Below are 16,719 nucleotides of genomic sequence, written 5' to 3'. Positions count from 1 at the left end.
TGTCTTTTTGTACAAAAGCTGCAATCACCCAAGGTTAATCACTCCTGTGAGCACATTGCCTGAGGTCATGGTTTATCTGTCTTTTTTTAAAATACAGATTCCACACTAATTTCATAGGACAAGGTCCAGTTTGGTTTCCCTGGGGTGCATTCCAAGAATACCCCTCAAGCCATTTACCCTAACAAGTCTGTATTTTGAGCTATAGTCACATGATGCCTTTCTCCAAAAACTTCAAACTGCAATTTGAGATAATTATTTGGTTATCATGACCATAAGTGAGCAGAGGTTGTGGTTAAGGTTAGGGGGACAATTATTTATTTTCAGCAGAAACCAGGATGACATAAAAATGAACTTCTGGAGGTGAAAATCTTATGGTGATAACAGGAAATGAGTTGATAATTTATGCATTGGCTTTTTTGGTGATAGCTTACTGAGGACTTTGGGCAGTTTAATGATGTCAGGCTTTGGTCTATCTGAAGTGAGAGGTCCCACAGCTTCATGAATATTATAATAAACTTTATTGACTTCAGCAGGTCGATAACCATTCAAGGACACATTAAAGCACAGCATATTCCCACAGGGTCTTCTCCCTACACTAACCTGAATCATGCAAAACTTAAAGCAGAAGGGAAAAAATGATTAGTTGTTAATTATTAGAAGGCCTAATTTAGTGTAAAGGTGATCATGAGCAGGGATTTTACATTTGATTTTAACTCCATGCCTCCATGTGATAGGCATTAGTGACAAATTTCACCCTCAATCAACACATGCATCCCAGCTTAAATAAATCAGAAGTTACGATGATATTACAACAAGCATCCTCAACTGGAATCTTGGCTATATTATAGACTCGGAGGGAGAATCCCCAATAAAAAAGAAAATTTCTGTTCTCATGGTTTGTCCATCTCTTTTTTTAAGAGTGCAAGTTTTAAACTTTGGTATGTATCAGAAATTGACTATTTTATGATCTTCATCAGAGGTCGGAACCTGATTCATTCAATTGAAGTGCTTTGGCACTGCATACTCCTGACCCAACTCCCGGTGTGCCTGAAGGGCAGCAAAGAAAGTGCAGATTAAATGACGGAGTTAAGACCTGCCGATTTAAATGCTAGTTCGGCTGTCTGAGCTAATTAGCCTAGATATCCTCATTCTAATTTGTGGAGCTAGCAGTTTGTTTATCTGGTAGCTGAAAAAGCTGCAATGGAATCTTTGTTGTGACAGTACTAATCAGGGCACATTCAGCTGAATAAATCTGTATATTCAGCTTTCTGCACCCTTTGTGAGAGCTTGAAAGTTGCCATAGAAAATATGGAGAAATACAGCCTTAATTAAATCCAGTAAAACGAGTCACGTTGAGCTGTTGAAAGGCTGCAGGCACAGATAGAAAAAAGCATTTTCTCCATTTCTGCTTTTTCTCTAAGCTCTTCCATTTTTTGAGGTTTGACGTCTGTCAAATGCTTGTGCACACAATATAAATTTATTGGTAAGGTAAAGAGGGGTTTTCTTTTCCTTTTTCTTTTTTTTTTGAATGTATAAAACACTGTGCCAAACACGTTTCCAATCCCCTACAACCACCCTCGAAGAGAAGATAAAAGACGCGGTCAACTTCCATTAACGGACTAACACCTCTCTTCAAAAAGTAAAGAACAGACAGGGACTGCATGTGAACAGCTTCTGCAAAGAGTGGATTACCGTGTCTCATCTGGTCCACTTTGCCTCATGTGCATCTTCTAATGTGATTAATCCCATTGACTCTGTCTTCCATGTAGGGATGTACTTACATGGTGCTCTCATTGATGGATCACAGTGCTGTTTGATCAAAGGTTTTTATTTCCTAAGCCCTCTTGTGTGAGGGCTTTGGTCTCACAGAGAAGGCTAATCATCTGATAATACAGTATCATCTTGTGTAATAGAAGTTGGCTGTGTTTCATTTTTTTTGTGCAAAATGTGTACTGTGCCAGTACAGTGTACAGAAGTGGTTACAGTGGCATAGGAGTGCTTTCGTTTCTTAATTCGCTAATTAACTTCTGGAACTTTTGAGCAATGCCGCCCAGTAATTTAATATTTTCAAAGTTTTTTTTTTTTTTGTTGGGAGGCTTTTTCTTAAGCCTGAAAGTCCCATTCTGATCATCTTTTGTAGAGGCGTTTCTGATGGTCGTTAAATTATATTTATGCCGTTTTATTTCGTTTACTAGGACATAGTTTCTCCAGAGTGCCAGGAGTTCATTAGAAATTCACCACTTAGTTGTGGCCTGAAATATTGGTGCAGAGTAAGCACTCGTCCATTTCCCATCATCCCTCCATTTATTCGCTCTCCCATTATTTTACAGCTCTTCACAACCCCATCCTATCATTAGCGGTGCAGCAAAAATGCCGAGCAATATTGGAGCTATCCAGCTGTTTTGAGCCAGATACCAGCTCAGACTAGGAAAACAAATACGTACATGGATCTAGTTGCCTGAAAGCGGATGAATCAGAATGGAGTGGAGCAGGGAGCTTTCGGCTTGCCTTGGAAGTTTCTGTGTCACACCAACAAGCTTTTACCAACGGTGTTTTTGTGTCGCTTCCTGACATAATGATTTGAATAAAGATAAACTTAAGCGCTTAATCTAATTTTCTTTATATATGACCTCCATCATGAGAAAAATGCCACAAGAACATGTTAAAAACATGATTTTCACCAGAGCTCGTTGAAATTCAACTTTGTATTTATTATATTTTTCCTTATTTTGATGTTTCAACTACACAAAGTTGCCCTAGAATACCATTACAACTTTGACTAGTGCCTTTTGGAATCTGTTTAAACTGGCTGCTTCTTTAGGTATAGGAAAACCATGATTTTTTTGGTTGTTTTTTGGTTGTTTTTTTAGTTACTTAAAATTTGAAACCTTTTTTTTTTACTTATCATGACATTATTTGTTGTATTTTGAACAAATTCCAATTATCGGTCCATGTGCTGTTTGTGTTGTTCTACAGAAAACTTTTAACATTAGTTTCCTTCTCTCTTCTTCCAATGCAGAATGTTTGGCTTGTTTAATAAGGAAGTAAAAAAGAAAAACATACAAGTAATACAAGAATAAAAAATATATAGAATACTCCTAAAAGGTCACGAATAATCACTTATCTTTTTACAGAACAACTTCAGGTTAACTGGTGAGTGTTGGTGTTTATTTTATGGCTTTAACTGTTGATTTTTTTTTTTTAGATTTTTGTTGTTTCTTTTATAGATATTTTAAATAAATACATTTGTGTTTAAAGTCCTCTTTATCATGCAGGTCTATACCCACCATATTATAAAACAAGGACAACTGAGTGGAACATGTGTGCATTAATCTGCACTATGTGGGGATGGGCTAAAATACCACATTTTGCTATACAAAAGCTCTGCTGAAAATGTGAAAACAAAATGACCTATTTCATCTTTAAAATGCCTTTGTCTGCATTAGTTAGTGTTTGCAGGCCTTACTCCTTTTGTTTTAATTTAGCCTTGGATTATGCAGAGTAAAGCCTGATCGATCTTTAGTGTGGCCATAAAGTGCCAAAGTGATAACTGCTTGGCAGACCGTAAACTCTTTCTATTCTATCATAGCTTTCCACAAATTGATTTTATAGTTTGAGATTCACTTAGCTGTTTTATCTTTTGGGATCAGCAGCTTCCAAGTGAGCAGTTCCACTTGGAAAATGCACACCTGGAACAAATACAGTTGCTGACTTGCATGCCGCCTTTGGCATATTCTGTCACCATATAAACGCACATAAAACATTATTTAGAGCACCAAGGGGATTATTATTACATGCGGGGTTTGTTTTGTTTCTCTTAGTGCATTGTACAGTCAGAGACCCCGCCCCCTTGATCCCAGTGTCCAAATCACTTGGACACTGACTCACACACCTCACGAAGATATGTGCACGCAGTAGTTAGCCCTGCAACCAGAGATAAACACAGTGTCTGTTGTCGAAAGTTAATTGCATGCGTAAGGTGTCAGGCACAGAAGTTCACTGTGTTCAGGCTGCAAGGTTCACTGTTGAAACTGTGTGCCAATCCGCCTCCATCATGACATCAGCTCGCTGACATCTATCACACACTGCTTCGAGGCACTTCACCCAACAGCCCTTTTTTACGTATGACTTAGGTGTGTTTTGGTGCTAAGCTGCTATAAACTGCAAGTGCAAACAGCCCACTTTTTTCTTCTCTGTTCCCCTCCTCTGTAATGTATTCCACAATCAGCACCAAACCAGTTCCTTACTGTTCTCGTGCCCGGAGTTTCCAGCTGCAGCTGAAGTCTGCAGCACTGAGGACACACTGTTTGTTGAATGGGGTCATTGTTTACAGTGGTTTGAGATGTTGGAATAGTTTTTGTTGTGGCTTGTTTACTCCTAAACTGGCTCCAGGCTTTGAATCGATGACTGCATTGCATTTTTCATGTGTATTGACATTCATGCAGGAGTGTGGTGGTCATGCGTATATCATGTGTTTTTGAATGTCTGCTACGTCTTGATATGTATTGTGTATCCATTCTCCTTTGTCGATTCTTCTTTGCTTTTCCCTTATACTTTGGCACAATCAATCACACCACCATTCTCGTTTTTCATTTGGTCTTGTGTGTGGCTGATTTCCCATTGATTGTTGTTCCCACTCCTCATTTACTCTTTTGTACTCTCAGCTGCTCCCTCCATCCCCAGGATGTTGGGGAGAGGAAGGGGGATAACAGGAGGGAAAGTAGCGGAAAAGGGTGGAGTAAGACGAGGCACATAGTTGTGGTGAACTAATTGAAAGCCAGCAGTTTGGGTCAGTGAATCCCAACTATTGGGAGTGGTCACGATTTTTGTGAAAACAGTTCACAACACATTTGTTTCAGTCTTCCGATGAGAATTCATGGCAGATTATGCCTGTTACCGCAAATGTTTGAGTAGGATTCTTCTTTTCATGCTTTGCTTTTGTATTAATGTCCACATCTGGTTATTTTATTTAGTTTTAGTAATTCCTTTTTATGTTCTCTCTGTAGCCTCCCCTGGTGTGTTTGGGCAGGCAACTGCAAGATCTTCTCAGTTGACCTGCTTGTCAAAAAGGAAGAAAACCCAAAACATTTTGGGGTTGGACAGAGCCGTCTTCTGCATGTGCTCTGGTGGGAAGCCCCAGCTTAGTCTTACAGGTGTTCATCGGGGTTGAGCACACAGTGGATCTATAGAAACAAGACCAAACATGTCAAGTGATGTTAGAACCTCTGAAGGAATGTAACACGGGGGTTATCTGAAAACATTCAGAATCCCAAATTTTCCTTTTGCACTTTCAGATACCAACTTATTGGCCTTTTCATACCCTTTTAATCTTTAATATCTGCTGAAATGTGGATCCAGTAATGTGGCAAAAACATGCTGCCGGCTCTGCAAAAGTAAGCAAAAAAAGACTATTTGTGTTCAAATTTATCTGCTCGTCTTTCTCTCGCTTTTAGGTGGGTTAAACTTGTTTTATTTACTAAGCATTTTTGTGTTAAACCTCATCCGGAGGGCTAAAACCACGCTGTAACTGTGGGGCTGCACATTGACAGGGGCCGGAGGTCAAAGGTCAGTGGTCTGAACAGGGAAGCGTACTCATGCAGAACAACACATCGTAAACAAACCATTACACACCATCTGTGGCGGCGTCAAATCCTCCCCCCGGCAGTGTTTGTTTGTTTTTTTGTGTGTGTTTGAGTAGGTGTGCATTCTTGAATCCCAGTGATCTCTCCCACATTCACACAAGCGATGACCAACACCACCAAGCCGAGACAGGGAGGTGACCATCTGGAATCCACTGAGGCATTAAATTACCTGCCAAAAGGTTAAATGTAGTGTAGTGGTTCAGGCTCAGTCAGATTTTAGACCTTATTGTTCTAAAAAAAATTCAAAAATCTTTATGTGGAGTCATGAATTAAGATTTAATGCCTACATTTGTAAATAAGCAGTTGAAACATTTTAATGCCGTTTTTTTGCAGTGGAAATTTCATCAGATTGATGTAGAATTTGTGTACCGGTAATTATACGATACTTGTTTTTTTTTCAAAGGAAAGTGGCACTTTTGTCGTTGCAACTGTTCTTTTTAAATCAAGTTGAATGTTTTCATTTCATAAACTCCCAGCTTTGTTTTCTTTTTGTGAAGATGAATCTCCTAATTATCTCCATACCTGTTCAGTTACAGAGCTTCATGCATAATTAGCTTGACAGAAGATGGTTTATACAACCAAATGCCCTTTACTCTACGCTCAGATTTTTCTATTGTTGTGAGGACCTGCTCTCTTGTCTTTTTCCATCTTACCTGTCATCTTTAATTTATCTCGACATTTTGCTTTCCTTTCTTCCTCCCACAGTACACCTCCTCTTCTCTTCCTATCCTTCAGGTTTCTTTTCAAAAGTCTCACCTAGTGTTAACCTTTCTCTCAACTCCCCTTTTTTTCTCTTAAAGATCTCTGCTTCTCTTATTCTCTCTGACAGTGCCACATCCCCTCCACAACGCCACTTAATACCCAGCATGCACTGTACCCCTCTGTCATCCTCCGTCCTCTCTCGTCTCTCTGCTTCCATCATTTCTGAGAGCCTCTGTGATACTGCCCACTGGTCTGACACCTGCTACTTTGAGCTCACCCTGTGATTGGACTATTTATACGTGCCTCTGGGAGTTTCTAAAATGTAATTTACATTTTTTTTTAAACTTCAATCCGCTGCTTTCATTAAACCTTGTGTTGTTTCATGTCTATTTGTCTTAAGGGTCAGTTGCACAGTTTGATTCTGACATGTCACTAGACATGTGGATTAGAAGAGAATGGAGGCTGCTCCTTCTCTATTTCGAGAAGCCCAGAAGGAGAAGATTGTTAATTTAGCTGCTATAAATAATGAGACTCACCCCAGCAGGTACTGTAAGGTAAAGACCCAGTGCAGTACTGGGGTGGCAACAGCTTCTTTAAGCTCTGTGTGTGCAGATATGGATGCTGCTCATTGATCCATGAAGCTTAATTTTAAGTCACATGGATTGTTTCTTGGTTTTGACACATTTGAAGCCCAAGTTTTTTTTTCTTTTCTTGGATATCAAAACGTTAGGCTGTAAAAAAAAAACAGAATTATTGAAAAGATAAATACAAATTTGCTTGAATATTTTTCTATTACATTTTCATTCAAATTTTGGATAAAATAGTTTCACTTTTCATGAAATGTGTGATTAGGCTTAGATTTTTCGACCAATTGATTTTTGGTCAGTGATTTTTATTTACCAACAGAATAACACCACTCTATTTGTGTGAAATTTGTGTTTTTTATACATGATTTTAGTCCTGACCAAGCATAAATCTACTATACTTAATATGTATTTACTGCCATTAGGCTTCCTTTATTCTATTTTTGTTCTACCACCTTTTTATGCTGCTCTCTATAAAACTTGTATTAAATTGATGTGAGATTTTCAGGTCACTGTGCAGCTTTAAATACCTTTTAATAAACCTCTTTTTGAAAATATGTACATTTAAGGAAACAGGAATCCGTTCATTCCTGTTGAGTTTGCTTGTAATATGTTGAGGGGTAAGGGGGGCGGTGTGCAGGAGACGAACAGAAACCCAGCTGTTAAGTGAACAGATGGAGTGAAGGTTGATGAAAATTAAGGGTGAATGTTGAAAAGCTTAAACAAAACCGATGGCACTTTTAGAAGAACAAGGCAACAAGAGCATGAGGTTTACTGGGAGATGTAAATCTAATGACAAAAGATTGATAAGTTGCTCAAGTGAATCATATTATTCAGCTGTATATGTTTTAGATATGTCTCAAAATGAGAAGGTTAATTACTTATCAACATGCTGATTGGCGTTGAAAGCTCTTTTTGTATGTTTGTGTTTTTGTGTTGTGTGTGTATGAGATGTCAATTTTTTTTTTACTGCGGTTGAATTTTGTTGTGGGTATTTTGTTTTTTCTTCTTCAAGCTGTCAGTTTTTAAAGACATTTTGCTTTAAGAAAAGTTTTTTTTTTTTGAGGATATTATTGTGTTCCCATGTGGTCTGCAGATGTGCAGAGTTTGACAGCATCGTCATTTCTCAGACCCAAGCTGCGCCTTCTGTCTGTCTGGGCTTCTTGGCTAAATATGCATGAAAAATTTTAATATTTTCATGTCTTCTCAGAACTGTTTCAAGCTTCTGTGTGAGATGAATATAGATCACTCTTATTGAATCTAGAAAACCTTTATATTTTGAAGTTCCAATGTAGTTAAGGATGCTGGCTTTTTTTTGTGTGTTGATGTCTAATAAAGAATTTGACCCTTTCTTTGGTGTTAATATTCCAGAACTGTGGTTTCCCATCATTGGAGACATCTTTTAACTTTGTTATTGCCTCTCCACCATCCCTTGTCTGCTGCAGGACAGTGACATTCAGAAAAAGATTGACCATGAAATCCGGATGCGCGATGGAGCCTGCAAGCTGCTGGCTGCCTGCTCGCAAAGGGACCAGGCTCTGGAGGCAGCAAAGAGTCTACAAACATGCAGCACTCGTATCATGGCCTACATGTCGGAGCTGCAAAGGATGAAGGAAGCTCAGGTGATGCAGAACATCTCACGGAGATCATCGGATGTTGGGCCAATGGACGACCGACTCCCCTGCAAAGGAAAAGTGGCAATCTCAGGTGTGTGATAAATAACCATATAGTAGAGGCAAGGAAGTTTGTGTGTTGTTTTTGAGCACAGAAAGAGTGTGGACATAAATTAATGAGATAAGTGTCTGGTAGCATCTGCTACCTAACTGGGGGGAGGACAATACACACCATCAGTGATTATCAGTAGTGGCTGCTTTCTCTGGTGCCAGAGAGCAGCGTGGGATAGGAGTCAAACGCTCGTCACTTGGACAGTGGGGATGATTAACATATTTGTGAGCTAATCCCCCTGTCTGTTGTCATTCCAGATCTTCGAATCCCTCTCATGTGGAAAGACACAGAGTACTTCAAAAACAAAGGAGGTGAGGAGGAGCCCCTTCTGCATGGGTGTGAAGGCATTCTTATGGCCAATTTATGACTAATTTATGAGAAGGGGCTGAGGACCATGTGCAAAGTTCATGGGGGCATTTGTGCAAAGGTCTTGATGGGGAGTTCTTCATTGCTTTGTTAAAATACAGGTGTAATTTATTAGTAGTACATTCACCTAGTGTAGTGAACACTGCAGACAGATCATTAACCCTTGTGCTATCTTAGATGACCCCACCCTTACATTGACATGTTCTCCCTACCATGACAAAGGTGGATAAAGGTGGAAAGATTTCATGTAATCCATGGACACCAGGAAAGATCACAAATCATTGAAGAAAAAAGGTTCAGAGCACTGTCTAGTGGGTCTACATGACCCAACTCCCAATGTTAAAGTGCCTAGGATAGCACAAGGGTTAAGAAAGACATTTTCTGTCGGGTCCTGGAACTCATCCAAGTCGCATTCAAATCTCCTCCTGACATTTTAAAAATTCAGCAGTGTGCAGAAAATAATCGATTTTTACAGTGCCTATTTTATGTTTCAGCACCTTGACAGAGTCTGTGTAGTTCACCTGCGTAGCTGTAAAAAAAAAAAAAGTGAAATACTTGCCCAGTTGCTCCCTTGGCAGCTAGAATGGAATTAGTCAGCATAAATGAACTCAAGAAGCAGTACACTGTTAGCAAAGCTTAATGAGGCACTTAGCCAGGGTCTTTAAAAAGACTGAGGCATAAACTGAACTCAGGGGGCAACAATGAGCAGCATATTTACGCCAAAGAATTGAGCTCCCACTAAAATGGAGAATTTGCCGATGCGACATGTACTTAAAAATATACAAAAATAGTTTTATAATTGTTAATAAATAAGTTTTATGTTTATAAATGTATATAAACAGTTAATTTCAGTTGAGGTAAAATAGTTTACCCGTGTCTTTTGGTGAAAGCATTGCTCAGTACGTCTTTCCAGCTAAATATTAAAGTAGAAATATCTTGCAAAAGCAGTTTTAAAAATGTATCCTTTATTTGTCTTTGTTGCCTGTTCCTTTCCATAGAGCTTCATCGCTGTGCAGTCTTCTGCCTGCTTCATCTGGGTGGGGAGATCTTTGACACCGACATGGTGATCGTGGACCGGACCCTCACCGATATTTGCTTTGACAACCCGATTATATTGTACGTCTGCTATTGATCAACTCTGAGAAGCTGTAGTTTAAACAGTCTAGTGTTTCATCTATGCAGATTTTGTTTAACACATTTATATGATTTAAACAAATGTTTTTATTTTAATATATATATAATGTTAACACTTAAAGTTTTAGAATGTATACATAATATAAAGTTATGTTTCAAATAATCTTTTATGTACAGATCAGTGCTAAATAATGTTTTTATTACTAGATCTTGTCATGGAACTTCTTAATTATTGATCAACAAGTCTCAGCAAGCTGTCTAGAAATGCAGTTTTGTCAGCGTATGTTTCTTGTTCTGCAGCAGCGACGCTGGCCCGGGTTTTCAGCTGCATGTTGAGCTCTACAGCTGCTGCTTTGAGGAGGACTACTCTACAGGAAGCACACCGAGGAAACTGGCTAGCAAGCTGAGCTCTTCACTCGGTCGATCGGCAGGGAAGAAGCTCCGAGCGGCCATGGAGACTGGACCGGGTAGTCCTGTCAGCAATGGAGGGGCATCGCCACTTCTGCTGCCAGTTCCCTCAGTACAGTAAGTTGGTCTTAATGGGTCATTATTGCACAGTTAAACACAGATCTGGAAATATTTCCGGAAATATGAAAACTTAAAAGAGAAATCCTGTTTTTCCCATCTTGTGTGTTGACAGGGGCCCAAAGTACCATCTCTTAGCTCATACCACCCTCTCGCTGTCTCACGTTCAGGACAGCTTCCGCACCCATGACCTCACTATTTCAGGGAATGGTGAGTAGCAACTACTTTCAGTCTGCTTCCTCTCTGCTGCGCCAAATCAGCCATCTGCCCTCCTCCCTTTTTTCCCTCCACTCATGATGGTTTCCCATCTTTTCTTGTGTTCTAAGAAATTACTTTAAAAAAGCAAACGCTGCAACCTCCTTCTCCAGATTTTCCCATGTTCTCTAAAGGTCAGAGCCATTACCCCTATTGGGGGGGGGGTTGCTGTGTAAAGCTGTAATGATGCTGGTTTACAGGGGTTCATACCTAGAAACAGAAGGGCCCCTTGTATTTAATTCATTGGCCCCTCATGGTACTGTAAAGTTTCACAGCTGCATTTCATGAAGCTTCCAGCAGCTGTCAGTCTTTTACACCCAAGAACCTCATTTTGGGTCTTAATGGAGGAAGGGGGGGGGGTTGTTAAGCTAAGAAAAAAATGATGCCTTTTGGGTTTTTTTCCCCAGCGTACCTGTTCGTGTGTTCATATAAAAGTCAAATTCTGTGCTGACGTATTTGTTTGTCGTTTGCGTTGCAGAGGAGTGCTCATATTGGCTGCCGCTTTATGGCAGTATGTGTTGCCGCCTTGCGGCTCAGCCCAACTGCATGACCCAGCGGATGATGAGCGGATGGTTAAAAGTCAGGGTAAGTTGGCAGGTGTGTGCGCCCGCACCACTGATGTGATGCATTCCTCCAGGGTTTTCATTAGCTGCTGGCTTTGTTTCGGACTCACGTTTGCCCCTACCTCCCCCGCAATGCGCTTCCTCCTCGCCATCTCATGTTGGCTTGTCTCTTTGTTTCTTTTGTGTTACTTTTTTTTTTTTGTTTCCCTCGCAGCAGTGTGGAGGTGACCCTCAGAGCTGGTCCAAAGTCTTCGCTGTTCTCAAAGGAACAAGCCTGTTCTGCTACCATCGCCAAGAGGATGTGGAGACAAACATTGAGCCCGTCTTCACTATCGGAATTAACAAGGTGAGCTGAAAAAAGAGGAGAAACTAAAGAGAATGGTGGATTCGTCCACACCACACTCTTAGCTGTGTATTTTTGGCAAAGCCAAAGGCGTTACCAGCATTGATGCTTCTGGTTTGCTGCCAGTTTGCTTCTCAAGCCAAGTGTTGGAATATGATTTAAAACTCTAGGCATATAAAAGAAGCCATTTTTTTTTTTACTTTCCAAGTTTCCTTAAAGCTAAACCCCGTCATTTGTTCTAGTGAACCCTCCAGGAGGTCAAGAGTTGAAACATAGGTGTTTCTCTGCTCCTGGGGTTTGACTGAAGATTTCTTTTTCAGGTGGAAAATTCATGTCTTTAAAAAAATTTACAAAACTTTAAAACAAACGAAAATCTACCCGGTGCCCACAGGCTTTCTTTTAGAGGTCATATAAAATAAACTGTTGAAACATTATTTGATTATTGCCCTAAAACTGTCAGGTTCTGAAACCTTTTGTTTCCTTATTTTGTCCTTTAATGTTTTCAAATCCCCTCATGCAAAAATAATTTTTAAAGTATCACTATTCATAAACACAGTCAACCTAAAATGGCATCAACATTTAAAAAAAAACAGTGGACTTTAAAGTTTTTTCGACCTATTTGACATGAAACTGTTTAATCATTACAAATAATTGTAAAAAATCTATTAGTTGTCAAATAAATGAGTGGAGCGATTCTGCCACCTATTGGTCTTGAACTGAGTTGACCAGAGTTAAAGCACACAGGAGGAGGTAGTTGAGAGTCTGCCCCGTTTGTTGGGTAATTGCTGAAAGGAAATGGTTTGGAACAAGGCTAATCGGTGGCTTTATTGATGAGAGTTTATTTCCAGCAGAGACTTCGAGTTAAAAATGTTGCAATAAACAGTTGTAGCGGCTCGATGTTGTTCACTCAGGACCTCTGGCGCTCATTTCCTACTGTTTGCATTTGTATGACACTCGATCCATAGCTTTTGTGTGTCTTTTTTTTTGTTTTCAGGAGACCAGAATACGTGCATCAGACAAAGACCCTCACAGTAAAGCTCAGAACATCTGCATCAGTAACCAGTACGGTGGCGAGGAAGTCACACACACTCTGACCACAGAAAGCCGAGAGGACACACACAGGTGGATGGAGGCCTTCTGGCAGCATTTCTATGATATGAGTAAGTGCTTGCGTCATTGCAGCAAAGTGTGTTTATGTGATTCACACTTATTAACTACATTCAAACCTATGTATTTGTTTATTCAAATGATTAATTAATGTAAACATTTGTTCTTCTACCTGTTGATTTAATAAATTAGAGCCGAGAGTTTCATTAACTTACGGTTTTTATTGTATACAGAGGTTTGTAACAGCTCTGAGTTTAATAAAGATGCCTTGGGAATGTCTTGTGCATTGCCATTTTTCTCCATCTATATGAACTGTTTATTAAGGAAGACCCTTTTGTTCCACTCCACAGGTCAATGGAGGCAATGCTGTGATGACGTCATGAAAATTGAACTTCCATCGCCAAGGAAACCAGCACCTATCACACCAAAACAGGGATCTCTTTACCATGAAATGGGTATGTCTGGGATCATGGGTGTACAAACAGATTTGCTTTGTTTGATTTACAAAAGACAAAGCAAGAAAGAAAGTACTGTAGTTGCATGTGATTGTGTGCATTTTCCTCTGCAAAATTTCCAACTCACCCTGCTTTACTATCTCTGTTCTGTAGATAGGAGGGGTCTGAACTATGATTCACTGACTCAAATCTCCGTCTTGTTTCTCTCCTTTCTTCCTCTCCTCATTTCACCTTTCGTTTTCTTATTTGCTGTTCTATCCTTCCTTCTTCCCTGATATAATATACTTCTCATTCCCACTTTTATTCAAATGTATTTTCATACATTTAATCTTTCCACACTCCTTTGTACATTTGTTTTCCTGAATCAATTCCCCCTCTTATTCCACAAACTAAACTGCTTGTTGCACCCTTTCATTCACTCTTTCGTACCATCCCGCCTCGTGGATTTCCTAAACTTCGCTGGCAGCGCCTCTTGCCGCACCCTCCTGCGAGGGTCTTCTGCTGCAGGATAACGCTGTGTCTGCTGAGATTCGTGCTCTGCTTTCATCCTATTACAGCGACAGGTGAAGTAGCAGGTGTAGGGCTTCTTAAATTCTTCAGAAAACATGACGTCCCTGAAGGCTAAGATGAAGGATCTGCTTTACTGTGATAGCTTAATCGATCTGTAAACCGGCTTTAGACTGGCTTTAGTGTTTTATTATTATGATTAAAACATGCTGTGATTGTGAAGATTTATAAACATAAATGTAATATTTGGTGAGGTATACATGAATATTAATGCACAATGTTTTAAATCATTATTCAAATTGTTTTTTTTAAGTGAAAATAAAACTCCTACCACTAAATACACTTTTCTATTCCAAATGTAGACATAAAATAATTTTTAAATCATCATGTTGTTTATGAAACTTCCATTTTCAGACGTCTGTATTTGACTTTGCATAAATATGAAATACAAATCTTAGTGGATCTAAAATAACATTAAAAATATAGTTTTTTTTAAAATCATCAGATAGATATAAATGTTTATTAATCATTTTTAATCGCACTGCAGCTGTGTAATTGAGTTCTGGTGCTTCTCACCTGCAGTTATTGAGTCATCAGATGACCTCAGCAGCACTGTGTCAGACATCTTGGCACAGCGAATGCAGGAGCTGGAGCTCCGTAACCAGCTGGGCACCTCTCCCACCTGGATGTCTTTGTTTGAGGAGAACCTTCCAAAAAGTGGCGCCTTCACTCGTCAGTATTCTCCCCGCCTGTCTGGCCTCAGCCCCAGCTCTCCTCGTGGAAGACCCCGGAGCCCTTTGAGCTACCAGCGTTGCCCCCAGCTGGGTCTGCTGTCCTCAGATGCGAGCTTGACGTCCGACAGCGACAGCCACTGCAGCAGCCCCTGCTCTCACCGCTACGGCTGGCCCGAGCCTTCCTCAAACTTGTCTCTTTTGTCGTCGTCTCCTTCCCGTCTGAGGCCGCGCACTCTTTCGCTGGACGCTAAACTCAGTACTCTTCGAGGAAAGGGCTATGGAAGTACCCTTCAGTGCCCCTGCCACCCTCCACCCTCGTCACTACTCGCTCCTCTCCCTATGTCTTCTCGGCCCCCTCGGTCACCGCGCGGCGCGCAGACCACCCTCTCGTGTTCCAGCTCCACCTCAAGCAACAGCTCCAGCAACAGTGAAGGTAACCACAGCCCAGAGTCATCTGAGGGTGTTGCTTTTTCAAGACCCTCCCCGGTCCGGCGCAGTTTGAGGAACCTCAGGGCCAGACTTGATCCTCGAAACTGGCTCCAAAGTCAGGTGTGAATTGTTCTGATATTTTAGGATTATTTAAAGGCATTAAAGTGGGATTTAACTGGCTTAACATGTGAACTAAACTCAGGCAACTGCTTGGCAATGAGCACATCCCTGAAAAGTATGGCGGTAGGATGCCCTTCGATCAGGGATGGAATAATGGAAGACTACCTGTAGAATGTCTGCTTTGCTCAAAACCCAGGTGGAAACCCCTGGTGGCGTTGCTGAGCTTCCACAGCTTTAAAGTTAAGCGGTACTCTGCCTGTTTTAGGAAGTGGTGGGCCTGCTACTTGGGGGAAATTAATGCTCAAAGCTCTGTTACCGTTTGAATACGTAATGACGTGTCTGCGAATCTCTCTGAAACCTAATTTTAAAACTGGAAAAGGTTTAATTTATGTCCCTAATGTCCATCCTCCTGATGTCTTCATGCCATGATGTGAAGCTGTATTTTCACTGGATGTTAAGTATTGTGATATCCAGGTGGTTTGTTGTGAAACCAACAGCAAAAAAAGAGCAAGTTTTAAAAGGTTAGGGGCTGCTGCTACATGTAGAGGTAATTAGTCCATGTTTGTTTCTTGTACTTTGACTCCTAATTCAGTGCACTGACCCAATCATTCAAAAATTATCTTTGCAAGTGTTCCCAAAGTCTGTTTGCACCATTTTGCTTCCATGCATGATTTGGCCTGGTCTTAAAATGTTTAACTACTTGAGGAAATTTTAGCGAGTGGAAGCTTAATGCAATTGCTCAAAATTACTGTACTATTTATGACTGTGATCTCTTAGAGTAAAAAAAAAAGGCAAAACTGCTGAGGTCTTCACTTATTTATCTGCACACACAAAACAGGTTGTCATCCACTAATCCATCATGGTCAACAAAAATTATGGTATAAGCCAAAGCATATACTTCTACACTGACTTACTGAAGTATTTGGGGTTTTTATTGGATGTGAATTCCTAAATTACAAATATAAAGATATATTTATATGTCTGTGATACGATAAACCACATAAGAAGTATAAAATTATCTTAGGATGGTTTTTACATTTCCACATCGCAGGGCCTTTTGTTTCAAGACCTCTTGTTAGTTTAAGTCTGAGCCCATTTAAAAAGAGTAAAACCTCCATCTTGATTTTTTTTTGCCGTCACTCTTCTGGGAAACTTTTATTTTGATTTTTCAAATGTTTCAAAAACACATTTTTCTGTAAATTTTTACAAGTTAACGGTTTTCTTTTTTGATTTTATAAAATGTATAGATGTATGGTAATCATAACGAATGATGTGCAGACCTTTAACTGTTAGAATGAAAAACTGAATGTCGTAACCTTGCAAGGTTCCCTTGTTAGTAGGCCTTGTGATCTGCATGTGCGCTTTCCTCAAGGGAGAACATGTGAGGAACTCTCATGTTTAAGCAATGTAATACTAATTATAATAAATGTTTTATCAATCTGTCTCATTATTTTCTCATCTCTTTAAATTAATCTTCCCTGAATAATTTATTTTCATTAGGATTAGCCGATTCAAACCTCATTTTTTT

At 39.9% G+C, this 16,719-nt stretch overlaps 1 protein-coding gene across 4 annotated transcripts in view; it reads left to right on the top strand.

The window, feature by feature from the left end:
- Window positions 1-16,641, top strand: part of rtkn (rhotekin) — a 60,634-nt gene extending 43,993 nt beyond the window's left edge. For 3 of the 4 annotated variants that reach the window (XM_023958544.1, XM_023958545.1, XM_023958546.1), the window contains exons 2-11: window positions 8,374-8,635; window positions 8,911-8,964; window positions 10,018-10,135; window positions 10,454-10,678; window positions 10,794-10,888; window positions 11,412-11,518; window positions 11,711-11,842; window positions 12,834-12,999; window positions 13,297-13,401; window positions 14,491-16,641. In XM_023958544.1, the coding sequence (XP_023814312.1) occupies window positions 8,374-8,635; window positions 8,911-8,964; window positions 10,018-10,135; window positions 10,454-10,678; window positions 10,794-10,888; window positions 11,412-11,518; window positions 11,711-11,842; window positions 12,834-12,999; window positions 13,297-13,401; window positions 14,491-15,197 (1,971 nt within the window). In that variant the 3' untranslated portion in view covers window positions 15,198-16,641. Of the gene's footprint in view, window positions 1-8,373; window positions 8,636-8,910; window positions 8,965-10,017; window positions 10,136-10,453; window positions 10,679-10,793; window positions 10,889-11,411; window positions 11,519-11,710; window positions 11,843-12,833; window positions 13,000-13,296; window positions 13,402-13,867; window positions 13,965-14,490 lie in introns of all 4 variants that reach the window. The other variant, XM_023958547.1, reaches the window with a different exon arrangement.
- Window positions 16,642-16,719: the final 78 nt, after the last annotated feature.

This window comes from Oryzias latipes, chromosome 9 (genome assembly GCF_002234675.1).
Source record: "Oryzias latipes chromosome 9, ASM223467v1".
In the NCBI taxonomy this organism is placed as follows: Eukaryota; Metazoa; Chordata; class Actinopteri; order Beloniformes; family Adrianichthyidae; genus Oryzias; species Oryzias latipes.
Note: the sequence above shows the minus strand (reverse complement) of the source record. Positions and strands in the feature narration are given on the sequence as shown.